This window comes from Armigeres subalbatus, chromosome 2, assembly GCF_024139115.2.
Source record: "Armigeres subalbatus isolate Guangzhou_Male chromosome 2, GZ_Asu_2, whole genome shotgun sequence".
Classification (NCBI taxonomy): domain Eukaryota; kingdom Metazoa; phylum Arthropoda; class Insecta; order Diptera; family Culicidae; genus Armigeres; species Armigeres subalbatus.
In genome coordinates this window covers 221,443,987-221,471,907 of record NC_085140.1, presented here as the reverse complement: position 1 = coordinate 221,471,907, position 27,921 = coordinate 221,443,987, and the positions used below count along the sequence as shown (strand labels likewise).

Here is a 27,921-nt window from a genome sequence, read left to right as displayed (position 1 = left end):
ATGGCTCTACATTCCAACTGGAACTTGGTCTAGCTTTTCAACTTAGTATTCTATTAGCATTTCCTCAGTTATTGATTGAAAGCTTTTCTATGCCCGCCATTGCATGAGTATGTATATTGTGTGGCAAGTACTATGGATACACTATGCCCAGGGAATCGAGAATGTTTCCATCTCCGGATTGGCAATCCTACGCCTTTTCTCACAAGGCTACTGGAGACTGGACATATCTAGATAGTAAATTTCGCGCATGGGTTCTAAGGGCCTGTATGGGCATTAGGGGTTGCTATTGGTTTCGTATCAAGCGTAAATGACCTGGAAGGCCAAAGCTCTGAAATCCAGAATGGTTTGGAGAACCTAGAACATCTGTAGAAATATTGTCTGTATTCATGATTCGTCATATCTGAAATAGTATTGGGTACATTTCTGATAAAAAAAACAGCAATGAAATCGTTCATGCGCGATATTCGTGTACAATTTTCGTTCATATAAAAGTGGTCAACTGACGATCCTTCCTCCGACTATTACAAAATGTAAGTGTGGTCAATAAACAATCTAAGATCAGTTTCGGAAAATAAATGAGCTTACTATTATTTTAGGTATATGTACATATAAACAAGTACATTTGGTTCAGAAATGCCTGAGATATGTCAAAACCGGGTCAATATGACCCGAACACCGTCCACGCCTTCTTGTATCTGCCAGGTCGCAGGCGAATACCAACTTTGCAGGGTTGCTGTCCGGCTTTCTTTCAACATGCCCTGCCGTACGATTCCAGATTTAGCAACCTTCTGGATACTGGGTTCGCCGTAGAGCTGGACGAACTCGTGGTTCATTATTCGCCACCACACACCGTCTTCTCGTACACCGCCAAAGATGGTCCTAAGTAGAAATACTAGAATAAGAGATCGGCGAAGACGCCATCTTGTTTCCAATCGAACCGTCAAAAGCGGTTCCAATTCAACTTGTTTACATTTTGCATCCATAAGAACCAAGCAAAAAGTTCAAGTGCTGCCAGTATTATTTTCACGAATTCATGCTTTTTCATACGTTGCCATTTCGACAGTTCCAAATTCCATGTTACCGGTTTTATATGAGTTTTGTACATGACACATTTGGTACGGGTGATAATCTTTTTTGACCACAGTTTCTTCTGAAGCCCGTAGTAGGCCCGTTTTTTACAGATAATGCGCCTTCGTATTTCATGACTAACATTTTCATCAGCCGGTAGCATGGATCCAAGATAGATGAATTCATCAACCACCTCGAAAGTATCCCCGTCTATCGTAACACTGCTTCCCAGGCGGGCCCTGTTGCACTCGGTTTCGTCCACTAGCATGTATTTTGTCTTCGATGCATTCACCAGATCACCACTGGATCAGTCCAACTTTTGTTGCTTCTTCACGAAGCTAATTGCTCCTTGTGCGCAAAGGTAAGCTATATAGCGGAAGTCTCGTGAGACTCACGTGCGCCAAATTGTATATTCGCGTAGCAATCTATGCTCAATCTTATGCGTGCTTTATTCTTTTTAAGAGCTATTACTTTATCCTGTCGCTCCATGAAGCAGGCAATATCCGGGAGGTTTTAAAGTTACTGCATCCCGGTGGAGAATTGTTTGACATAAAGAAGAGACATAGATAGTTTCAGCATTGAGAATGGGTCACCCAGATATTTAGGATCAAGGGTAGATTCCCGAAATAGCGGTTCAGTTGGTACAAAATTTGGACGAACTTTTTACGAACTTGGATATCCGTCAATTGGAGTATTCTTCACTCTCGTTGGTAAAAATACGGCTCCGCATGTTGCACGCCGTTTTCCAAAGCATTATCATTGAGCTTTCTCGTCGCAAGTAGCTACGATTTTTAGCTTTAGGAAGATTTTTGAGCTTTCATGCTAGTCTCAAATACTCCTCCAACAGCACAGATTCTCCGTGTTCACGGAATGGCGGATGGTTTTTTAAGTCATTTTGCCAAAGACATCCCGTACTTATAGCTTATACAATACGAGATATGTGACGTTTTCAGTGGAAGATCCTGAAATCAGGTTTTTAAGTAACTGTTTTTCAATGTTTCAGGAACTTTTATCACCCTCTACAAAGTTGTTAACAAAAATATACGTTTTTATGGAACACTAGCAGACCCGACGAACTTCGTTTCGCCTCTCTGATTAGTTATCGAGTTTTGTAGGAATTTTTGTTTCATTTGTATGGGAGCTCTCCTTTTCCACCACCACAGAAACAGCGCTCGAAATCAACAAACAGCAACACTGACCACCTACAAAATAATTAATCCACCAAAAGGTTAAATAACGATGGATGTGTTGAGTGAGACAAATGCGATGCAAACTTTTGTCACTTTTTATTATGGTGGCTGCAGGCATGTGGTCACTTTTATGCTGCCGTAATATGAAAAAGTGACGTATGCGCCAAGTTACAACTTATATATTTCTCATTTTTCTGTTAAGAGTACGATGAGTACTACTCGCTAACAACATTTAAAAAAAATGGGGATAACGCTAACGCCATTTACGGCTGCATGGGGATCTTGGATTAACATACACGTATAATCTAATGATAGTGAATTCGCGCATAAGAATAAATCTATCCGACTTTCTTGACCTTGAGGTCTTATTCGAGTTATTGGGGGTCTAGCACCAATTTGAATAGTGACGTTTGGACTAGCAACAATTTTTGCCTTTCTCGTACAACAAAGTTGTAAATCGATTTTTTATAGAAGTCTCAGAGGCTTATGATGATATATACCAATCGACTCAGTTCGTCGAACTGAACAAATGTCTGTCAGTCAGGGTTTGAATCCAAAGAAGAATGAGAAAGTCTCTCACCTATCATGTCTGTATACACTCTCGATAGGTAGCCATGAGAGGTACCATGAGATAAGTTTTTCGGTAGCTGTTACGATAATGAACTGATTTCTTTTAATAAGCCCCAATTGCGGGGGGGGGGGTGTACCGGTTCTGATGATGTACTTCAACTTGTTTTACAGAGCTGTGCGAAAAAAAATATGGCCCCCAACATAAAGTGAGCGAGAACAAAGCGTTTTATCAAACCCCATCGGTGGGGGCCTCCTATCCGAATCAGTTTTTTTTCAGCTAGTATACAAGTGCGATAGTTTTGTTTTCATGGCTTGTTATGATTCGAAGAGGTTTTTGCCTCTCTTTTATCGTTGTCCGTTATCTATTGAGAGCGATTTCTGCAAACCCTGCTGTCAGCCCGTGTTTTTTTTAAAGCAATGAAGAGGGAGTCTGCTCAACAGACTACCTGGGTTGGACGTCCAGGAAGTGCGGGGTTAGGGACCACCTCCAACAGCAAACGAGGGAGGCAGGATTACATCCTCGACCCGCTAAACCGTTTCCATTGCCGCCAAGCCAATCGTCTCTTTGTTGCAACCAGAAAGTAATGCTCCAAAGGGGGGCCAGTGCACAACGCACCCTTGAGTTTGGCTGCGTGTCCTTGCAGCACCGAACATCGTAACTCGCTTTTTTAGAAGGACACCATGGTGTCGTGCCAGCGCATTGCCGGCTTTCCAGGTGGCCTTACCACGCCCTATGTCCTCGAAAGGTGGGAAGGGTCGACTTCGCGCCTGCTTCCCTCTGTACGGCTAGTATCAAGAATGATGATGCCGCGTGCACCCCAAATTGGCCTCTCTGCGATAGGGCCTATTCGCCAACACACAAAGGGGCTTGCCGACGCGGTGACTACGCCTGCCCCAGCCTTGACGAGGACCCCTTTCCGTCCTCGGGCTCGGAACCCGCCCGGTTGACCGACGCCGCGAAAGCGACGATACCATGTTGTTCTTCGCGCGGCCACTTGTTCGATAAAAGGGTCGAGTTCGACCACATGACACCGGTATGACCCATGAAGCCGACTCCGATCCCTTGGACCACCTCTTATTTGCTGAACTAGTCATTCCTCAAGTCCACGCGCCACCTTCGACGATTTGGACGATAGCCGATAAAACGACGTTGCAGCCAACTTTATCTTTACACATCCTCCGGACTAGGCTGTCCGGGGTAGTGTCCAGACCACATGTGGTCACGCATTGTGCGAAAACGTGGGTACACAAACAATACGTGTTCCGCCGTTTCCTCTAAACCTGCGCACACCGGACACGCGGGCGACGCCGAGTTTCGAACCGGTGTAGATACTGTCTGAAGCAACCATGGCCTGTAAGGACCTGGGTCAGGTGGAAAGTGATTGCCCCATTGCGCCTCTTGACCCACGTACCTATCTCCGGTATCAACCTATGTGTCCATCTACCCTTATTGGAACTGTCCCACGCACGCTGCCATTTGATTCGCCGCAGACCTCCAGCGTAATATCGTCAGCGAAGCCGACGATTACCACGCCCACCGGGAACTCCAACCTCAAGACACCGCCGTACATGACGTTCCATAACACCGGCCCCAGTATGAAACCTTGCGGAACCCCTGAGGTTATGTCAACGCACTTCCGCCCTGCCTCCGTGCCGTATACCAGTAATCGATTCTGGAAGTAGCTTCCGAGAATCTTGTACAGGTACTCGGGAATTCCAAGACACAGGAGCGCATCTGCAATAGCTACCCAAATGGCACTATTCAATCTCTCAGTCCGTGTGTATATGTGTGTATGTGCACACTAAAACCGCAAAACATTTACCACTTTTTCATAAAGTAATTCTTAGCCAATTTTCTCGCAACAAGTTACATTAGACAGAGATTAAAGCGTAGTTGATCACTATTGAATTTCATAACGATTGCGCATTCCAAAAAAATCTAAATATTTAAATAGTTATGAAACTTTTTTTGTTCGGGATGAACCACTGCGTCCATTTAATTGAACTTTTGTAAACATAGTAATTAAGTAATAGCATGCCATAAAATGCCTTGAACTATCAACCCATGCAAGCTCTTCTACTCGATTTAGTACACGACTTCAGTACAACAATTGCAACGCAAGCTTTGATTGCATGCTAGTTAAGCATAACGCCATAACGTTTCGGAAGCTTTCTGGTATAACAAAAAAAAACCTCGCAAAAACGCGCACGCTGTTAATACTTTGTGATTTTAAAATTAATATAACAAATTATTCAGCATTTCAACGAATTTCCCGATAATGCATTTGATTGTTTGATCACCTGTGTTTAAAATATTCAAGTTGAAATAGTCACACAAAAAAGATAGTAACTAGAGAATCTGAACATTTTAAAATAAGAATTAAAATAATATGTATATTGACTGCGGATATTTTTCTGTCAATTTTTCTTTTAGATGACGATTGGCAAAATGAGAAAGGCAATCGAAATCAGCAGAACGAGCCTGGTTAGTAACCCATTTTTTCAACATTCATTCCTTTTGTAAATCTCTTACTTATTTTAACTACAATAAATTCAGATATATAATTCATGTTTTCCTAACATCTTGCAGCGACCGATGACAGGAGGCGTGTTGCCAGGAGTAGAGAAGATCCTAGAAGGCACACCCTGGGTGGAGACATGTTGCACTACCAAGGACAAGGCGGCGAACTTTCCGTTCTTCAACGATCATTAGATTTAGATGTAGGTTGATTTTACATAAAATCCCTTTTTGTTTTGATATTTCTCCATTTTCAGACTCGTCAGATGAGAGCATATCCACCTGTGAATCAAGGCGCCCTTTTTGACGATGATCCTGGAATCATGTCCGAGGTCGAGACAGCTAGTACAGGATTTAGGCGGGGCGGAAAACAACGATCGTCGTTACCCGTTGTGAGAACCCCATCTAAAACTCTAGAGAGACCTCTAGGTACGGACAGAATTTCATGAATGCTGTAACATGGTCTACTTGAATCGTCATTTGTATCTTTCTAGGTTTAGTTTTTTTGCAGTATAGATCTGAAACTAAGAGAGCGTTACTTCCAAACGAAATCACCTCAATCGATACGGTTCGCGCTTTGTTTGTGCGATCATTTCCTCGGCAACTAACTATGCAATATCTAGAAGGCCCCAATGTGAAAATATATATTCACGATTCCAGCAAGGATATGTTCTACGAACTGGAAGATGTGCGGTGAGTCTAAGAATGAATAGCTATGAAGGTTTCTAAAAATAATTATCTTCAATTACAATCAGGTCGCACCTGCGGGAAATTCGAGACCGTTCAGTGCTTAGACTGTTCGAATCGAATGAAGTGAGTGCTCCACAAGTGTTACCTGGAGGACCAGGGATACCTCAGCCACTAGCGACTCCTGGTGCACCTGGACTTTGGGATTCAGAACAAGTAAGCAATACACATTACATAAAGTCTATCTCTTTGTTTTCGACTTTGCATTATAAATTTTTATATAGAAAATCTACTGGCATTTCTGAGTTGATATTGAGATTTGGCATTCCTTCATTCAGTTTTTACAAATTTCTACAAAATGATGTAATTGTTTGATTCATTTCAATAAATGTTACCCTTTTGGATATAAAGAGGCACAATAAAGTGCCCACTTGTCGTTTTTCATATAAAATGGTCAACTTTGGAGCTCTAGATTTCGGTTGCCCGTAAACCAATTTAGCTGAAAATTTGACCGGAATATAACTTTATAATTTTTATTAATAAGTCTACCATACCTGAGTTTCGACTATATTGATTCACAGGGTAGAAAAATATTGCTGTACCAAAATGAATTTTTTGACAAAATGATTTTCAAATATATTTAAAACTACAACTCTTAGTTACGGGTATTTTTGTATTGACAAAAATACGCATTTTTCCTGAACCATCAGTATACAACCTATACAATTCAAGATATTCAAAAAATGATTTTTTGCAAAACCACAATATTTTTTCAACCTGTTGTTTCACATGGACATGGTCAAAATTTGGATATAGTAAATTTTTTTTTATTATCTGAGTTCTGGTCAAGCAAAATCTGTTCACCGAGATCTAAAGCTCCAAAGCTGACATTTTGTATGAAAAACGGCAAGTGGGCACTTTATAATGCCGGTATTGTATACAGTAGTTTGCCTAAAAATGCCATTCCCTGAGTGTACTCCTTTCCAATCAATAACGGCAGAAACGTTAGTTATTGCAACATGGTACACAGGGCACACAAAGAGAGAAATTTGATAATATATTATTTGCTTATATTAAGAGAAAATAATTCTTGACAAATTTTAATACATTTTTAATTATATTAATAGTAACCTAATATTAATTCACTTATATTAATGTGCTTTATTTTTTTCTTCCAGAGTTACTTTAGTGAACCGGAGTTTGATTCAGATTATAGACATCAGCATATTCATAAAAGTAAGGTAAGTGAACTCCGAACTCACATTATGACAATTGAAATACAGAATAGAAACATTCACCCTTATTCTCGTTTACGTACGAACGCGCTTTCGAACGAAAGCTGATGCGCATTCGCGTTTACGCCAGCAAAATCAAATGGGGTAGCCGTAGCGTTCGAACGAACTGCATTCGTTCCAAAGTTTCGTTCGCCCGTAAACAAGAATAGGGGTGATTATTTTAGAACTTGCGAGGGTTTTATTAGTTCCAACAAAAGATATATCCCTCACGGTTCAACGCTGCTGTAAACTGATCGATTATTTTGGATACATATTATACATATTTATGTATTTTCCAGGGTTGGCCAAATTAGGCACTAAGTTGGCCAAAACCGGTGCACTTCCCCTACCTAGTGTGCGTTGAATTGAGCTAAAAAATGTAGTCTAATAATTAAAATGGCGTGTATGTTGGCTACCTTTTTTAGTACCGTCAAATAGGGTTACGGTATTAAAGATAAGTAGCCCACCCCATATTCTAAAGGGGACGCTTAGAATGATTTGGAGGAACGAAAAATATACTTGTTGCAAGTTACCCCGCATGTGGTGTAACTTGCAACACGCGATCAGACTTCAAATTTACTCTATTAACACGCATTTTGATTAAGAAAATTATTTTGAGCTTTTTAGTGGAATGTCTTCACTTGTCATAAGACGAGTTTGTACAATCCCATTTTTTTTAGCTCGAGGCTGGCTCGTCTGGATACACAGAGAATCTACTAGCTTTATCGTTTCATTTAGAGTGTATTAAATATTTTTTTGCAATTCCTGATCATAATATCTGGTTTACAGTTGACGTTTGAGTGATAAAACGGCCTACTTTTCCATACCAATGAAATGGGTGCTTTAATGAACATTATGCAACTCAAATGGGTTGCATAATATCCATTATAGCACTCATTTGGGTGCTATAATGAAAAACCAGCATAAGAACAATAGTTATATGACCAGATGTAGCTCAATTAACTTGGTTGAGTGTTCAAACAGTGTATTCTCTGTGTCACGTAATCAATGGAATAATTTAATGGACATGACATCAAATTCTCTAAAAGCAGGTTTATCTATTGCTTTATGGTCTGTCGAATATACAATGTGGCACGATAACATGGAATATGTTTGTTTTCTGCAGCAGCATGACATTTTGGCAAGATTGATCATGTGAAGTAAATACATTTGTACCATTTTGGTACAGATTTATCACATTAAAGTCCATTTTTCGTAATTGCAAAAAATAGCGTGTGCAACTCGTTGCAAAAATCGATTTTTTCAGCACTCGTAGTATTTATCCAACTCGGCAAGCCTCGTTTGATAAACGTACAACTCGTGCTGAAAAAATCATCTTTTTGCAACTAGTTGCACAAACTACTATTTACGAAAAGTCATAATAATGTGTTCAACGAAAACTAGAAATGTGAAATTTTGGCAATTTGCAATTTGTAACTATAGTGATGAACTTTGTATTATCTTAAAAATCACTCTAATAAAGATCAAAAAAAAAAAAAAATTGTAACTATATTAATGTGACCATACGTCCCGCGTTTCGAGGGACGCTACATCTTTTAAATTCATTTTCCAAAGTTATATCAATTCAACGGTCTAAAAAATATTTTTAAATATTTTTTGTGGCAAAATCTACGAGGAATGCACTTTTTTTCATGTAAATTTCCAAGCCAGTGATTGGCAATCACTGTTCATTACAATTCATTGGAATAAAGCTAACAAAGGAATTTTCTCATAATATTTTTCAAATATGCTGTTATCTTTGTCGTTGTTTATTGAATAACAGATCCGATATATACAATTAAAGCTTGCATTCCGTAATGCACAACATCGAGGATCGCTTATGATTGAGAATCGTGTTTCCCGATCGGTATGTTATACATAAAAAATGCATTATTAGAACATATTGTTTAGTGAGTATTCTTATTCGTTTTGACTCATTTGTACACTTCGTTAAAATTGTCCACAAACCAGGGAAGCCTTCGCTCGTAACGCGTGATCCAAGTTTGGTCGTAGATTCTTCCATGCAAATACAATGGCTCCGGCGAATGGTTCGTCGTCGCATTTTGAACACAGGTTCATCACGGCTTTAACCTCTCCTTCGGCTGGTTCGCGGTCATGTTCCCGAATTTCGCTTTCGATATCAGTTTCCTTGCCAAGCTTATTCTTGAAATCGGGCAAACCGAACTCCGCTAGTCCATCGAAAATGTATTCACTGCCTTTTCCTCCATCGTCCACTATGGTACCGTCCTTCAACAGAACTAAACCACGTTTTTGCAGTTTTTTGTCGTCTGAATCGCTGGTTTCACGTTTGAAAATGTTCTTCGTACGAGAATCGTCAATAATTTGTACATTCGCTGGGTTGTTTAGATCAATATAAGATGTAGACGTTCGCTTTGATAACGCATCTGGAAATACTACTTCGCTCTGGATTGGTTTTGTACTGGCAATATTAGTTTTCAATTGGCCTAGAATGTTTCCAATGGCCAATTGCTGTTGTAAATTTCGACCACCAATGTGGAATTGACCACTCTTGAATTGTGTATTGATTGTGGCAGTATCAGATGGAACGAACCCACCAATTAGCTGAGAAGGTAAACCTTTCACCGGGATACCTAAATTTCCAGGATTTTGTTGGTTTTGTGCGTTAGCTAAGTTAATCTTTACGTTTGTCGGAATTTGACCGTTGGCTAAAAGTGGGTTCGTAGGTGGACTGACGGTCTAGAACGAAATACACAATAGATAAGACGCAATATTTTCAGAGCTATTGAAACATAACTTCTTGAATAAGGGAAGTACTCACCGGTTGAGCCGGCACTGGTGGTGCCGGTGTTACCTCTCCTCCGTGGTGATCGAAATGGTGAACATGGTGATGTTTGTGATCGCGATGTGCTTTTCCGGCGCTCAGTGCGACCTTGTACAGTTGGACCATAGTTAACTCGAAGTGCAGGTCAGTATCTGTTAGACCAGTTATTGATTGGCCTCCAGAGTATAGTTTACCATGGGGTTTAATTTCATAGTCCACTAGCTAGAAAATACATTGTCAAATTAGGAAGGATCTTGTATCTGGGAACCCTTCGCTTACTCTATTGTGGAATCCTCGTCCAACTCTTTCCGATTTAACCCATAGTTGCCATTCACCTGTTTTTCCATTCCATGAAGCGCACGCGTGATGCCACTGTCTCATTCGGAATGGATAGTTTAATCTAAAAAAAATAAATTGAATTGATGATTGTTTTGTTTCATCGATATTTAAATTCTGATTTTAATATCCATTCCAATTATATGTTTAATACCTGAAAAGGGATTGACCATGCACAGCTAAACTAATGAAACTCATACCACGAGCATTGGCTATCCACAACTGAATTTCTCTGGACTCCTCGGGAACTGTAATTGAGGATAGTTTGATTAGAATATTCGCTGAAATTTACTAGTTATCTGAATAACAAATTTGAAACAATACTCGTTGACGTACGGCGGTATCCGAATCTTTAGCTTTAGATGTAACTATGAATAATTATACTCGATCTATAATTCTAGACCAACATTTTAAAAGAGCGTGACAATCAAAATTTATTCTTCCTGATTCTTCGTCTACATATATAGCTATATATATGGCTGTTACGCCATTTTCAAATGTTGGTCTAGAACTATTCAATAATTTGGTGATCAATTCAAGTATTTTTTTATCTTATTTAAGAGAAAGTTTTATAATAATCTTCTTTGTTGACCCTCAAGGACATTGTCGAATCGCACCCTCACTTCAGTACATCTACCTTTGTGTAATGAAATAAAATGACAACAAAATGTGATCAATTTCCAATGTTGGGTAAAATGTCCTATCGTTGTGGTATGACCTAATGTTGCGGTAGTGTTAAAATAGTCCATGCTGAATATAATAGCATCGTGGATCCGGAATTGTGGATCTGCTAAAACTCTTCCAATTAACCTCTAGAAAACCTTTTGTTCTACGATATTCCATTCAAAATAAACAACAATCAACATTTTTCCTTAAAAAATGCGTTCTTTGAGCTTATTATTGCGGTAGTGCTAAGGTACTATTGTTGTGGTATCATTCTCCATAAGAAATACAGGCGATACCGCAACAATAGGACTGACCTTTAGAAAATATCGCAACGATATTATTGTGGTAGTTTGTTTTATTGTGATTAAAACAAAACAACATAAGTTAAGCATAAGTGACATAATATTTACGAAACTTTGTCAAATCACCTTCGAAGATTTTTTCACATTAGTTCGTCAGGAGACCTCTATCAGCTGGTAACAGAAATGGACAAATGGTGAGTTGGGTAGGTAGCTGCATTCAATTCGCTCGCAGGTGTCGAAGAGAAAATGAATATGGGACAAGACTTCATTCGACCCATGTGTCGTCTAATGTCAAATCACTACACTTTAAATGCACATCTTTTCAGGGTGGGGCTCTTGGAAGGCAATCTCTGTGTTTGCAGGGAAGATTATCAGGATATTGATCACGATTTGGGCGTGCGAGGAAATCGTGGCCCTAGATCTGCGCCAATTAAACATCTCAGTGTCCAAGGAAAACACCCGAAGCCTATTAGGGTAGTGCTAACAGGCCTTGATGTCGGGTACATGTCCCTTATACATCAATTTTTGAAAGTTGCTGATGTGAGACTGTAATCATAGTCCACCCTTCCCCTTGCCTGTCGAACCCCAGAACCCCATCATGAATGTCTTCCTCTTGTTGTCCATTTCAATGTATGTCGTTAGTCTAGTTCGTATGTCTTCCTCTCGATGTTGTCTCCAAAGAAAATGTTTGTTTGTTCCATCAGGAATGACAACTACCTGAACATCAGCATCGTAATAATTTAAGCACCCTAAACTTCCTTCCTTTTCTACTGCATTATTGTATTTCCTAACCTCGAGCAAATCGCAAGTCTTTCGATTCCTTAAAACTAACCTTATTGTATAAGAATTATGAAACATTTTAATAAACATTAAAACATGATTTCGGCTCCGTAACGTGTCAGGGAGGCAAATTAGCCTTCCAAACAAACGATTGATGAAAAATACCAAACTAGAGTAAAAGAGTAGTCGAATAGGGGACTAGTGCAATGTAAAAAATATAAATTATTTCATTTTTAAAGAATTTTTGAAATCATTTTTGGTTTGGTTGAAAGCACCCGAAAGAATTCTTGGAGCAATTTTTTAATAATTTCCTGTATGAAATCCTGAAGTAATACCCGATGGAATTCTGGAAAAATCATAAATTCCTTTGAGAATTCATTCGAATTTCCTAATAGGAATCAAAATTAAAGAATTCTTTTAAAAATCTCTTCAGCTATTCTCTCAGAAATTCCTTTAGGAATACTTTTAGAAAATCCTCCTGTCTAGAAATTTCTTCGAAAGTTCGTCCGAGGAATCCTTTGGAAACTCTATGAAATCCTGCGGAATTATGTTCAGGAATTCCTTAAGAATAACCACAACACATTCTTTAAGGATTTTTCCGGAATCCTTGCAGGAAATCTTCCGGAAATTTATTGAAGAACGAAATAGTTTTGAATGGAAGTACTAAAACATTTTTTTAATAAATTCTCGAAGGAAACACTTATAGTTCTTTTCGAAGCATTCCTACAAGAATTTTTGAGTAAAGTCTAAAGGAATTTCCAAATGGATATAGAAATTATACATTTCCTGTACTCCTGGAGAAAGTTCTGATAGAAATCCTAAGGGAAATTTCGACGAAATTCCAAAGAATTTCTCCTATTTTTGGTATGCAGGCTCAATTCCAGAGCCAGAACTGGGTTTCGTTTTACTTCTGTGTTAGACTTATTCTGTCTTTAAAGTTCTTACAGCTGACGCTAAATTATGAATGAACCCGTTGCGCCATACTTGCTGGAGCCCCACGATTACCAGAACTCTGTCGCAGTGACGGGAAATGTCATTTCGATGTCATGGGACTAATTTGCTAATAACTTTTTTCACACATTATTTACAATTATGTTTTTTTTATATAAACATGTAGCCCTCAAAGGACTCTAATAGGCCATTGCTCTAAATCTGATATAGGCGGCGTGAGAGCCGAATTAGTGTCAAATGACATAATTGTCATGGCAATCCATGACATTTTTTAAATTTCGCTCTCATGGCTTAGACTTTTTTTTAGAACAGTGATCTGTTCGACAAAGTTCTAGGATCTTCTAAGCATTATTTGTTAATAGAAAAATCCGAATTATTAATAACTTCTGAGAAAAGTTATTAGCAAATTAGTAATTGTAATCCAATGACATTTTTTTTACATTTCCCGTCACTGCTCTGGCGGCGCCATTGAACATAAGTGTTTTAACAGTAGAATAAAAATACAATTAAAATTTATAATAAAATAATTTGTACGATAAAACAATATGAGATAGGGGAACTGTTCCATTTTCCATCTCACTGAACATTTATTGATCTCTTCGCAAAACAGAAAAATACAGCATCAATCTTGTCGCTTCTTTTTGCTAACATGCGTGCTCACTAGACCCCTTCATGTTTTCAAAAAGTATCAAAAATTCAACCGGTCAATTCAGAATCACAATTCATATGCTAAAATAAGCCTTCTGTCAAATTTTCAGCTAATTCGGATAAAATTTCGAGGTGGCTCAAGTCGATTTAGTGTTTTTGGTCTATTTTCAATTTTGAAAAAAATCTAACAAGAGATCTAAACACCGAAAACCATCACAACAACCTCTATATGGAAGATTTTGGTGTGCTCTACAAGTCTTGTGAACATTACGATTCGTTCCGTTCACTTTTTGGCCATGTTAAAATGGTTTTCAAGCTTTAAAGTGCATAAAAACACTCTTCCCCCGTAAAGTCGTTGTTCTACAAAATTCTTGAATTTATGACAAATCATTGCTAATTTATTATATTTACTTTCCTCTTTTTTCCCTGGACATTTGAGTATTATAATTGCTAATGTTTGATTTATCGTTAAATTCTGAAAAATCAGAAGCTGAACATTTGTCATAAATTTGCACGCTAGGATTTCCTTAAACAAAGTATTCGATCAAAACATAAAACAAATTATATGACATTTGATGCTTACAACAAACGACTTCCAAATTTGGTTCATTCCACCATATGTCTGTATGCTTTTACCATTTAGTGCGCCGTAGTAACAAGTGAAATTAAAACTTCTTTGTTCGAACAACTTGTTTGACGAAATCCCAACGTGCAAATTTATGACAAATGTTCAGCTTCTGATTTTTCAGAATTTAACGGTAAATTGGACATTAGAAATTATATTACTCAAATGTCCAGAGAAAAAAGGGGAAAATAAATATTTTAAATTAGCAATGATTTGTCATAAATTCAAGAATTTTGTAGAAAAACGGCTTTTAGTGAAAACAGTGTTTTTATGCACTTTTAAGCTTGAAAATCACTTTAACATGGTCAAAAGATAAACGGAACGAATCGCAATGTTCACAAGACTTGTAGAGCACACCAAAATCTTCCATATAGAGGTTGTTGCGATGGTTTTCGTTGTTTAGATCTCTTGTTAGATTTTTTTCAAAATTGAAAATATGTAGACCAAAAACACTAAATCGACTTGAGTCACCTCGAAATTTTATCCGAATTGGCTGAAAATTTTACAGAATGCTTATTTTAGCATATGAATTGTGATTCTGGATTGACCGGTTGAATTTTTGATACTTTTTGAAAACATGAAGAGGCCTAGTGCTCACTGTTGAAAAAATCACAAAAATGAAAAAAAAAAGACAATCAAATTCCTTTTCACAGCTTTGCTTTTGATAGGATGGAAATGGGAGCTATGTGATGAAGTGCCGAACCGTTCCCCTATAAATTATCTGGCGCCTAATCAGTGGGGTCGCGTAACCTCACTTTTGACCTGTTCACCGATAAAAGAAATGAAAATTTAGATAATTTGATCCAGTCCAAATGCAAAGCAAAATTATCAGAGTCATTTAAGCTAATCAAAATCTAGCTATTCTATGCATTTCCGCACACCAATTCATAATAGGTGCACAGGTTGATTGAGGTTAGAGCAACGCCACTGCGGCTAATATTACGCCAATGAACGAAAATATGTGCGACGCGCGAGCGCAAATAAGCTGCAATGATTATAGTGCAGGTAGGTACTGCTTATAGTAAACCAGCTAAGCATCGAAAACGATTCAAGATCATAACATGAAACGCGTAATGTTTCTAGAAAGATTGAAACGATTTGGTAAAAACCTATGATGCAAGGAGCTCTCGGAGCATCCACACAGATGGCTTCACTGCATGATGACGGTGAGTTAGTATATTATTAAATTCAAGAGTAGTGGGAGCAGAGAACCTGCTTTTATACATATTGCCCTTGTTTTCGGTTGATACCTTATTTTCGAAACTACTAGCTAGAGACCTTTTAACACACTGACTGGGTGAAACCTTGAACACCAGACATAAGGAAGAACAAAAAAATCATGATTCAACAATATGTTTTATTTGTTGACTGGCTGATCCGGCAGACGATGCCCTGCATAGTAGGCGCAAATGCGCGTTGAAAACTACCCATTCAAATTTTCCATACAAATCTTAATTCTGGTTGATTTTTACAATTTTACCTGTAACTTTCTTCATGAGAAATTATCCTAATAATAGAATAAACACGTCGGAGATTATTACGAACAAAATTGCTGAAGAAATGAAGAAAATCCATCAAGCTGTTTCAAGTTATGCGGATACGAACATAAACCAAATCATTTTTATATCAGAACAATTTGATTTTATTTTTCGTTTCTTGGTCCGGTGGTCACAAAATACCAACCAAGACATTTTTGTATGACAAGAAATTCGAACTTCGATCATGTGAGAGGCTGTATAGTTTACGCATCGTTGGTCGTTGAAATTTGATACGATGTTGAAAATCGCAAGTCCATACTTTCCTTGAAAACTTCCGTTGGTGTCTATTAGGCTTGACGAATTTATTTCCTGTGGAATTTCGAAATTGGGATCCATACGTAACATATTTAAGTATTCGAGTATTCGTTTCAGATGATCTCTTTAGTGTGTTGCCTATGATTGCATATGAGTTTATTTTTGCTGATCATTCCATTTTAGTTTAGTTTTCAAAGATACAATTTCCCTTTGAAAAAAAAAGGTTCATATAGAGTAACTAATTTAACTCCTAAAATTGGTAAAACCGATGTTCCCATCATTCTCCATTATAATGAAATTTTGAGCGGATTTATACCAAATGAAAAAGTATGTGAGAAAGTTGTCAAGATCCAGTCCGCTAGCAGATTGTACAACATGTCGCAGCTCCTCATTCATTCAACCTATCTTATTCTATAGATTCTGCGGATCCCAACACATTAACTGGTTAAATATATGCACCAGTTTCGAATTAATCAACTTCGATCTCATTGTTTCAAATTTCACCATTGGTTGAAAAAAAAAGTGCTTACTCACCTGCATAGGTAATGATGGTATGGTCGCCGGTGTGATTTGTAAAACGCATCCATGCGCATAGGGTGAACTGCTGCAATGCCGGCAAATCGTGTTCATAGGTTACCGTGCCCTCATGGTTAAATGCGAACTTATCAACGCTGCACTTGCTCTGTAGGGGAGGAAAAGAAAAGCGAAAACTTTGCAATGCGGCACGGTTTTTAATGTACATCATTTCGAGACTATTATACAACTTGGGTAGACAACAGGCAACACAAGCGGCAATAATATTGTTCCTCTTCGGATCATTTTGTTATTTTTTTTGGCGTCATGCTCTGTGTCATAATTCGCAAATCGTTTAATTACGCTTTCGATTATTGCTTTTTTTTAGATCGGTGATCAATGAGTTCTATTGTAAGCATAGCCTAATAGCATATTCCATATTCATTGCGCTACAAATTATGGACCGCACATTTGAATTTTTCGTTATTTTATTAAGAAATTTTATATGTATTGTTACATGTTTCGGAATCGTGAATACCGTTTGAACAGTTTTCGAAATATAGAATGACGATGAATATGCATACAGCGAACATAGCTGAATTTATAAGAAGGAGAATTAGCAGGTCATCCACACACTTAAAATTCGAAATTTACGGATGGCCGAGAATCTAACTTTTACCGAGATTTCGGTAAACTTTACCGACTCACCGGTAATAGTTACCGAGATCTCGGTAAAATTATGACGAAATTTCGATAAAGAAACGCCGATTTTCGGTAAAAAAAAATTACCGAGAGCTCGGCTGTTGTACTGCAAGTTTATTATGCCCAACGTACTTAAAGTAGCAATCACCCGTCGTACATCTCATTCCAAAACGTCGGTCCCAGGATGGAGCCTTGAGGAACACCCGCTGTTATGCCTATTCTCTTCAGTTCCTCAAGTGTTTTGTAAACAAGCGTCCGATTCTCGAAGTAGCTCTTATTCAAGAAATATCCAGGGACCCTCATTTTGTGTAGATAAATAGCTTTTACTTCCTTACTAGCACTGTTGAACGCATTTTTCACATTTAAGGTAACTTGCGTAGCAATTACTTTTGCTTCTTGGCTCCTTCAACGACTATTCTGATAGCGGCTGTGGATCTGCTCTTCCGGAATCCAAACTGCAGGCCCGATAACCTTCTCCAAGAGCTTTCCAACCTTGTCTAGCAGACAAATAGGTCTGTATGCCGAAGTGTCCCCGGGTGGCTTATCCGGCTTTGGTGGCAGTACTAGTTTTTGCCGCTTCCTTCGTCAATGCACTTCTGCAACGTGGTACGAAATATATCCATGTTTGCTTGGATCGCTGTTTTCAAGACCTTCCAGTCCCGGAGCCTTGTTAGTTTTTTGGCTTTTCGGTACATCGGCGGCGAAGTCCTTCCGTTCGGGAGCTGTGCTTATGATTCGCCAGACCTTCAAATATCCTTCCTCGCCAGCCTCTACCAGGACCATCTGCCTTCTGTTGAAGTAGCCGGTCTATTTTTGCTGTGCGAAGTCATGCGTTTTAGCAAAGCGTTTCTTTTGTTTCTCATGGCTACTGATATTTCGTCAGGCGAGGATCTATTCTTCTTAGACACGGATACCGGTTCTCTTCTCCGTTCTTGTTGGGTGTTTCCGGAATCGGTCCACGTGTTTTTGTTTGCATTGCGCTGAGAAAGAGCGTTTTTCTGCCTCAGCCAATTCGCTTCCAGCTTTTCCGCTCTGCACACTTTTTTTTTCGACGAGATATCAGCATTTTTTTTATTATTTTCATGATTTTCATGATTTTGATTTTGGATATTGGATTCAAGTGGAGTATTCAGATGCTGTTTTGAATTTTGATATTTGACTTTGATCGTGAATCATATTTTGGTATTTATTTGTAGGACATAAGTATTGGATTTGGATAGTAAATTCGAGGATTTGATTGTTAGATTTGAATGTTGCTTGCACTCGCGATGTGTAATTCAAATGATTGATTTTAGATAGCGGTTGGGTAATTCATTCGATTATTGGTTTTGAATTTTGAGGTTGTATTTGTATGTTGGATCTTGGTTTAAGTGTTGTTTTGGAAATTTGCTTGAATTCAGGATTTGATTTTACTAGCGGCTATTCTATTAATTTGTCATGGTTGATGCAGAGACATGTTTGATTTCATTTGAAGAAGAGTAGAGATGGGAAAGGATGTGGTGATTATAGTAGACATTTAATATATTATGAAATGTATCATTTAGTTAAAGAGAATGATTATTAAAATAAATGAGTTTATTGAATTGAATCATTTCTTGAATAATGTATTTTTGGAACCACCCTACTCTTCATGAAACCACAATTCCGTGCCTTCATTATGCGAGGACTTACAGGATGTAATTGTGTATGTGTGAACCATATGCGTTTCCAAACAGATGTGAGATCATCATGTAGTAGAATGCGTGTATGATCCTGAATGTGCAGAAAATAATGAATGTATATATGGTAAGTGGACCAAATAATTTAATGAATGATACGTGTATGCTTGTGTGAGTGCGGTTTTGAGATAGCGATGCGCCGTTGGATGATGGATCTGCAAATGTTGGTCTTCAGTTGATTGACGAGTTTTGAGGTGAGCGCACTTCGTGTTTTACAAGGATGATCGTTTCATCCGATCGCGGTCTTTAAAAAAAAAGAAAAAAATGCTTGAAATACGACAGTGATCTCAGTAAAAGTAACATTTCAGTTGCTGAGATACGGTAAATATTTTGCCGAAAATCAGTAATAGGGGGAAAGACGGCTTTGGCAGGTTTTGTTCTATTATTGGCAGGGGGGTTTTTGTCGACCAAATTTTATGAAATTTTGCCACAATATTCTTTGATATGCAAAGAATGTTTAGGCCAAATTTGAGCCTAGACTGTCATAAAAAAAAACCTCCTGCCAATAATAGAACAAAACCTGCCAAAGTCGTCATTCCCCCTAAATAAAGATTGGACACTAGTGATACTCATGTTTTACTTTTGAGATCCTTATCTAGAATGCTATCAGAAATCAAGAAGGGGAGTGGTTCCTGATCCCAGTCTTAAACAAAAATAACAAAAGCATGAGGATTACTACTCCTGGCCACGCCCATCTTCAACGTAACTAGGGAGAGGAAGGAAGTGCTGATGTAGTACTTACTTAACGAGACGCCACCGACTTAGCGAAGTAAAGGTGCCTACCCAGCATTACGGGTAAATTTCATTATTACTTAGTATTCAGACAAGAACTCATTTCAGAGGCTGAACTCCGAAATGTGTTTTATGGTTGACCTCTAGCACTATGCTTCCTCTTTAACTTTGTCTGATAGTACACTGCACTAAAGAGGCTGCACTCATAACAAAGAGATGAAGTGTCAAAATTGGAACAGCGCATTTGCTATCAAATCGGTTGTTCCAATCGAGCACAAGGTTGTTAAAGGTAAGAGTATTGCGTCTCTTTGTTTTTAATCCAGGCTCGTTACACTGCACTATGTCTAACATTGGCCCCACAAAAAAAAACCCAAATTCAGATAAAAATTATGTTTTAAAATTTTGGTCGAATTTTCGAAAAGTTGTTTATATTATTCATGATGACTGAAAGGACATACATGTTTCAACATTGTCGCAATCAATAAAGTCTAGGTATAAACTCTTTTTTTTACAGTTTCATTACGCCGAAGTAGCTATGATTCAATGGGCTATTGGAATACACTCCCTTTCCCTTTTGGCAACACATGAATACTGAATTTTTTCCTCAATCAGACATCAATAATACAAAATTAATATCTCATGAAAATTTTCTAGAAAGGTCTGTTCTATACTTGGATCGAATGTATAGTCTTACACTTGGTATGATGTAAATAAATACCGGTCTCGCGCAGTGTAAAGCAAAAAAAAAGTCTAGTAATATTTTCGCTATTGATTAAATCTGGTGTCTACTCTGCGCTCCAAATGGCTTTCAACTTGATTTTAATGCTATGCACGCTAATTTACTATCAATGGTTGATTTTATTGGTAGGCAATATAACCAATCCATTATATAAAAGAGTTTAAGTAAAAGCTGTCACCTGGCGGTGATTCCAGATTTCATTATGTAACTTTTCTTTGGCAAGGCCACGCGAAGTGGCAGCAAACAACGGGCAACAGTTGTATGGAAAAATAACGACAGCGGACGGGTGCACGCGGTGCAAGTGCATTTTTTCCATCTCAATATCCTTGACATCGTTGTACAAATGCGAAAGCACCGTGCAAAACATGTTCACTTTTTTGGAGCTGTTATGTCATTAACTTTAATTATCCTTAGTGTTGATTGGTGTTCTATATGAAGCTCATTTGGTACTGTATTTATCGGTATTCGAATCACTATCAATTTGGTTCAGAAATTGTCTGGTCTAGTCACATTACAATAATCGTCGCGCCATCTCCAAATGATTGCCAATTACATTTCTAATGTTTGATACATTTGAACCTTTCTGATGTTCAAAATAATAGAAAATCTGTTTTCTTTGGCATCTATACCATGTGATGAACTTAAAATTATTTAAAAAATCACGATAATAAGGTTTTGAAAAAGGTACCTATAACCGTCTTCTGAGGAATAAAAATGAAGGTTCAAAATTCGGTTGAATAGTCCCACACTTTCCTATGTCTAATCCTCTCTTCAGCATAGAGAACATGTGTGCAAAACCTAGATGAAATCAGTCCAAGGGCCCAACAGTTATACAGAGTTGTTCGTTTTCAAAACTATAGGAGTAAGGGTGGTTCAAAAAATCATTTTTCTTCCCCACCACGCTTCAATTGATTCTCGCTCATGTTGCGAGTAACCTCCGAAAATTTAAGCTGATTTGGATACATACTGATTGAGCACAAAACGTTTCAAGTTTGTATGAAATTAGTGTGGGGAGTTTAAACTTTCGTTATAATGGTAGCGCTTTTCCATTAACTAATGTGCATATAAACTTGAAGTAGTTTGTGCTCAGTCAGGTTTTATCCAAATCACTTCAAATTTTCGAAAGACATGAGACAGAATCTATTGAACGTGTTGGAGCAAAATCTATTTTTTATTAGAAATACACTATACTGTCGCTAACCGCAAGTCAGTCCCATCTTTATATGGACGCCATGTACAGATGAGACTGACTTGCGGTAAACGGCAGTATAGGATAAATATAGAATCACTTCAAAACCGAACTTTTGATAAAAGGTTCGAAGATACATAGTGTCTAGTGTCATATACCAATCGACTAAGCTCAACCAACTGAGGTGATGTTTGAATATGAGACACACTTTTTAGTATTTAGCATTAGCGAACGTCCATAAATGACGTAGCATATTTTTACCCATTTTCAAGCGCCTCCTCTCTCATCGTATCATTTTGTCACAAATTCAGATATCCCTTCCCTATTAATGAAGCAGCATTTTTTAAATCCGCCGCCCACACCTCTCACATATTTTTTTTTTGAAATTCAATTAATGTTTTTAATGAAAATAGATAACAATAATAACAAAAACATGTATGTAATCTTCCCAGGGTTCAATTTTATTCTGTTTTGCTTAACCACACTATCTCTTTTCGTGCATCCAGAGTGAGAATCGGACAGTATCTTTGCCCACAACTTCTTCCGGAATAGTCAAGATCTCGAAAATTATCGATATGAAGAACTTCTGAAGTATTTTGTAAACAATCCTTTTTGGAAGATTTTTTCACAGTTGTAGCCGATATATACTGCCCAGTTACGCATAAGAGCTCCATGCCGAATTTTGACGATTTTAATTTTCTTCCAGCTTAAAAGTATCTCGTGTTTAAGAAAAAACTGATACAATACTATGCTTTGTTCTAGAAACCTAAAAATCAAATCCCACTTGTGTTGTCCTATCCTGATATTTATTCGCATAACAGGCACATTCCAGATTTTTTCACACAAAAAATAATCTCTAATATGGTTTATTTAATAATCCCATAGCAAACGGTCAGAAGATTGCTGTGATCTGGTCTGCAACACTTTTCGTTGAGACACTTTGCAACTTGTAAAAAGTAGGGGAGGTGGTTCGGTTTCAAAATTTTAGCTCGAACCTTTTTTTCATCACTTTTCTGAAACGTTGCTAAATTCGGTTGTGGGCACCTTTATTGGTTCGGTTATGGGCAACCTCTTTTTATTGACAAATCGTTCAATATCACTGAGTTTATCAACGAACATTTCTTAGAATTATTCAGTCATAATTTATTGTAATAATAAGTTTTATGCGCGGCCACAAAGCAAGACCATGATGAGGGTGGCTGGGTTCGATTCCCGGTGCCGGTCTAGGCAATTTTCGGCTTGGAAATTGTCTCGACTTCCCTGGACATAAAAGTATCATCGTGTTAGCCATGATATACGAATGCAGAATAGTAATTTGGCTTAGAAACCTCGCAGTTAATAACTGTGGAAGTACTTAATGAAGCTGCGAGGTGGCAATGTTCCAGTGGGGGATGTAATGCCAATGAAGAAGATGAAGAAGAAGAATAAGATTTTTTTTGGTGCATCTAACCATTGTATGTGCGTTTTTTGGAACTAAGCGTTGACCGATTTACACGCAACAAGTTGCATTCGAGTTCAGTCTTATTGGTTGCCATTTAAAATTGGAACTTTTAGACAATGCCTTCCGAAGTTGTTGACAAATTATCATTTATTTTCATAGGGAGGCAAAATTAAAAAAATATATATTTTTTTGCCTGCGATGTATATAAACGAATGCAATATATGTAAATTGATGAAAAAAGTTAAATCGAACTTCCTAAAGTGCTATTTTTGACCTATCTTAAGTTTCTAATAAAATACTCTTTTTCTTTGAAACTAGGTAGATTTCATATGTTATTATTCATTATTAGCCAGAATTTCAAGGCTGCCCACAACCGAACCACAAAACTAAAATGTCCAAAAATTGTAGAACCAAAGTTATCAGGTTAAAATGGGCATTGTTAGGTTTTCTAGGTTAAAATATGTATTGATCAATCTCGTTACGTTCCCCAATGGTCGGAAAAAGACGAAATTTGGCCAAAACTAATTTCAACACAACACACAGAGAGAATAAAATGTTTTAAAATAACATTTAGCACGTTTTAGGGGATGTTGGGGCTCTGCCGACCAAAAAAATTGAATTCAAGGAAAATATTTTTTTGGTTTTTTTTAAATATTTATTTCTCTTCTTAAAATTGTTCAAATATCCACCAAAATATTGTTGAATTTTAATAGACTAGCAAAAAATCATGGTTTTAAGGGTTTACTAAACCTTTAATATCGCGGCTGATATAATATTTTTTCGATCTGTTTTCACGAAAACTTTATTTATAAAAAATACTGCGTGAGAAAAATCTATTTTACGGACGCGAGGTAAATTTCTGTGAAAATTGCCGCAAAAATGCATTTTTATGACATTGAATTGATTCTAGAGGCCATATCACTGCATAATTCCAACTGACCATGTAGGATACTCATTATGGTCCAAAGAAAAATAAAAAAATATTAGACGATTAAAAAAGTGATTAAAATGTGGCGAATATAGCCAACATATGACTATAAGTGCAAAAACAGCTTTTTTCAAAAATCGCTCAGTCGGAACCTCTAAACTATTTTATAGAATTTTGGGTTGTTCTACGGAAATGCTCCAGAAGCGATTTTCTTTCATATAAGGATTGAGCACCATGACTTTTCAAACATCAGTGCTCTTTTTGTCTTTTCTTATCAGACATTACCTTGAAATAGATATAAAATAGATTTGGAAATGTGCAAACTTTCTCGACGCTCCCTGAAACATGGTATACATGTAAAGTTGTGGCGACATGCGGCGACAGAAGACTCATTGTCAAAATTCAAATTTTCAATCAAGTGGTTAAAAACAACAAAAGCTTTTTGTATGAATGTAAAATGTGCCATGGGAAGGTTTTAGTATGACTATTAAAGTAGCTAATAAAATAAAGCATATCATACGGTGTAGATATGTGTTTTTTACGCATTTTTGGAAAACAACTTTTTCCACATTTTTCACTAGGACAACTTTGACGCCTCTAACAACAATGAAAACCATTTTCAAATTAGTTTTGAATCAGTGCGCATAAACATAAAAAGCTTATTTACTTTTTAATAAGATCAATAAGTATACAATTTGCCAAATCATGTTTTGGTAGTTTTGGCCGTCCCTGTGTATGGAGTCAGATCATTGTGCGTTCCTGAGTAAAATATTACTTTGTCGCATCATAAACGTTTTTTCCCACTGTGTAACGGGCTGCTACTTTTTTCGCCATTGATTTTTTAGGGGATTGCTTCAATGCATAAACAAAAATCCAATAAATGAGGGGGTTAGAAGCAGAGGGGTATAAGTGACATTTTTGTCAAAATTGAGTTGGCTACAGCAAAAAATGCTTTGATTCTCGAGCTTTGCGGCAATATGTTGATATAGTTTCTACGATGTTCATAAGAAATGTGAAAATTCATAGAAAATTATAATTTTTTTGAATCTCCATACAATTTGTATGGAGCGAAAAAATATTGAAAAACTTTGCGCCCATTTTTCTCAAAACTAACTTTTTGTCACTTACACCCCTTTGCATTTGACCCCCTCAAATATGAATTGATGGAGATAAGATAATTTATCTCCCTGAAGTGATATTTTTACCTTTCTCGTGTTTCTCTCATCACATTTTATAATGCGTGAGAAAGGAAACACTACCGCTAGGGCCTAGATGAACTAATATAGGTTTTTATTTATTTAGTCCCTTCTTACTAATGCAAATAGCGAGGCAGAAATAATCGTTTCCGCTATTCTTACCAAGAGTGTTGATAAATTAAAACGAATCTCAATTTATTTTAATTTACCATCACTCTAAAAGAATAGCACATTCGAAAATTACTCCAGTCACCAAACTCAAGATTATTGAATTCAAAAATACATAAACGTCTTTTTTATGCTCAACAGCCTTGAGCCTTTTAAATAAAGTATGTACTGTACTGTGCATGCACTACAATTTAAAAAAAAAACATTTTGTGTGCTGAACAGTGCATGAAATTATGGAAATAACTTTTCAGGCTGAACGGTAATACGAACAAGGAATCACTACCGCTACACGGCTAGACTGATTAATCTGATTTTTTTTGTAATCACTTCTGGGCTTTTACCGGCATCTCACTAGTTTACTAGTATGATCCTACATGCTCAATTACTTACATCAGTATTTTGAATATCGGTGTAATATTGTGTATTTAGCAAATCACTGGTATCCAACAGTTTATCTTCGCCGAGCACGGAAAACCCTAAGGATGGCTTGGCATTTGATGGAAACAGATTGTCGTGGAACACTGATGATCGTTTGTTGGCGGCATGTTCCTTTTGATTCGATTGCGCCAATTCTAACGTTGCATTTGACCGCCATAAGAGTGCACTTTGTAACACAAAAACAAGCGCTATTGCTGTTTTCCGATGGTAAGGCAACATTATGTAAATAACGACTGTTATTATTATTTCATCAAAGAAGAACTGGTTTCACTCGCGGGGCACACACGGGTACACTCTAGACTACACTTTTATTGTATTTTGATAGTCTATCCACGGGCGCATAATACGCGGGGTCCGTTGTTCGCGCTTTTCCAGCGGCTTTGAAGTATGTCTGCAAGGAGCGAATCGACGTGTGCGACTGATTCACCAACCTGAGCCGAGGTTTGTTCCCCTGGCGTGGAAAGAAATGGTAAACGGTGTGTTTTATGCCCGGCTCACAAGGAGTAGTGGAACATTAAAGCCGACCACACATCGCATCGGTTCGGTAACTGCTGCGAGATGAAATGAAGCAGAGATCCTCAATTTTAGTCCGTTATCAGTTGAAGATAATTTTGACGGACTACGAGAATATGAATGATATGACTATTTAGATGAAATAATCGAATAAATATTCTAAGATAAAATACGTTCTACATGAAAATTTTGTTTCTTTAGCATTGATAAAAGTAGAAGGTTCTATCTGGATTCGACTGTTAGTTCCCATAAAAATATAGGTAGACTTTTGCTTAACCGCATACTCTTATTTAGAAGAAGAGGACTATGCATTCTACATGGTTTGCATATATGCATTCTAGTTAATCCAGTCTAGTTTTTGCAATACACAAGAAAGGAGGCTATTTACCTAGTATTCATAAATAATTACCCCTATTGTCGATACGTCCACCTTAAGGATTTGTTTTTTACAGTTTCATAAAGAACAAACAAATGAAGCACTTCTTAAACACACCGAACGGAAATATGAAGCGTTTTTGCACATAGATTGTTAGATACGAAATCATTGCCTTTCTCGTATACTAAGTAGACTGAAAGCTATGGTGGGAACCAAAAACAAACTTTTTTGGAAGGCCCTGAAACCCATAGTGTTACCTTTTTGTATGTTTATGGTTTTTAGTGCCTTCTGTAATAAATTATACATATGATATGCACCAATTGGGAGGGAGTGTCAGTCATGATTAGCTGGTTTGGTATTGGAAAAATTATGGGTCATTCAATGATTTCAACAATACAAACTAATGGGTTGACAATATCACGAGAATTGCGAATGTGATGGGAAGTTCATCATGATACGGGTTTGTCTTGGAAAATTGTATTATTTTTTTCTAATTATAAGAAATCTTAATGGGGCCTGCGCTTTTTGATACCATGCGTCTCCACGATTAGTCGATTTAATGCGCATTTTGCAGACTTACACCCCGGGATTTATTAAAAAAAAAGCCCATAGAATTCAACGAAAACAATAAACAAACCTGATTTTTTGGCTCGACACACCATTGTTGCGAGAATATCTCACGTTCTCCCATTTTCCAACAATAATAATAAAAATGATGTGTGGTGTGAACTAGAGTCGGGTTGCATTACAGTTTTCAGAGATATCTGATGAATGGGCCGTGTTGCATTCATTGAGAAACAATTTATCATATGATGACGGGAATTAAAAGTATGATTTGGGTTGATGTCAAAAATCGCAAGTGGTGTGACAGGCATTTTTTTGCTATTTATTTGCATCGGCTATTCAGTTGTTATATTCGACTTTTTGTTAGCCAAACAATAGCACTATTAAGCTTCTGTGATTCGGCTCATATTCGTGTAACCAAAATGTTATTTCATGTTCCATTTAAGTGAGACTGATCAATCATATATTCAAAATTCAATACATTCATAATTAA

The 27,921-nt window shown here is 37.4% G+C and overlaps 2 protein-coding genes across 6 annotated transcripts in view; one reads left to right on the top strand and one right to left on the bottom strand.

The window, feature by feature from the left end:
• LOC134211702 (coiled-coil domain-containing protein AGAP005037) overlaps positions 1-27,921 on the top strand; it is a 107,268-nt gene that overhangs the window by 12,366 nt on the left and 66,981 nt on the right. For 3 of the 5 annotated variants that reach the window (XM_062688845.1, XM_062688843.1, XM_062688847.1), the window contains exons 3-8: positions 5,263-5,313; positions 5,419-5,549; positions 5,604-5,775; positions 5,841-6,039; positions 6,102-6,249; positions 7,212-7,274. In XM_062688845.1, the coding sequence (XP_062544829.1) occupies positions 5,263-5,313; positions 5,419-5,549; positions 5,604-5,775; positions 5,841-6,039; positions 6,102-6,249; positions 7,212-7,274 (764 nt within the window). The remainder of the gene's footprint in view (positions 1-5,262; positions 5,314-5,418; positions 5,550-5,603; positions 5,776-5,840; positions 6,040-6,101; positions 6,250-7,211; positions 7,275-27,921) is intronic. The other 2 variants (XM_062688846.1, XM_062688844.1) reach the window with 1 other exon arrangement.
• LOC134211704 (uncharacterized) lies at positions 9,061-26,414 on the bottom strand. The gene is made up of 6 exons (XM_062688848.1): positions 25,928-26,414; positions 16,746-16,893; positions 10,601-10,694; positions 10,390-10,510; positions 10,108-10,332; positions 9,061-10,025 (listed from the first exon to the last, which is right to left on the bottom strand). The coding sequence occupies exons 1-6, from the start codon at positions 26,192-26,194 to the stop codon at positions 9,258-9,260; spliced, it is 1,623 nt and encodes a 540-aa protein (XP_062544832.1). The 5' UTR covers positions 26,195-26,414; the 3' UTR covers positions 9,061-9,257.

What these genes read in the sequence shown, in the direction of transcription:
- LOC134211704 (XM_062688848.1), bottom strand. Translation starts at nt 26,194, where the DNA reads ATGTTGCCTTACCATCGGAAAACAGCAATAGCGCTTGTTTTTGTGTTA. An exon ending in CCGATATTCAAAATACTGAT is followed by an intron (nt 16,894 to 25,927) that starts GTAAGTAATTGA and finishes CCTCCCCTACAG; the next exon opens with AGCAAGTGCAGCGTTGATAA. An exon ending in CACCAGTGCCGGCTCAACCG is followed by an intron (nt 10,026 to 10,107) that starts GTGAGTACTTCC and finishes ATTTCGTTCTAG; the next exon opens with ACCGTCAGTCCACCTACGAA.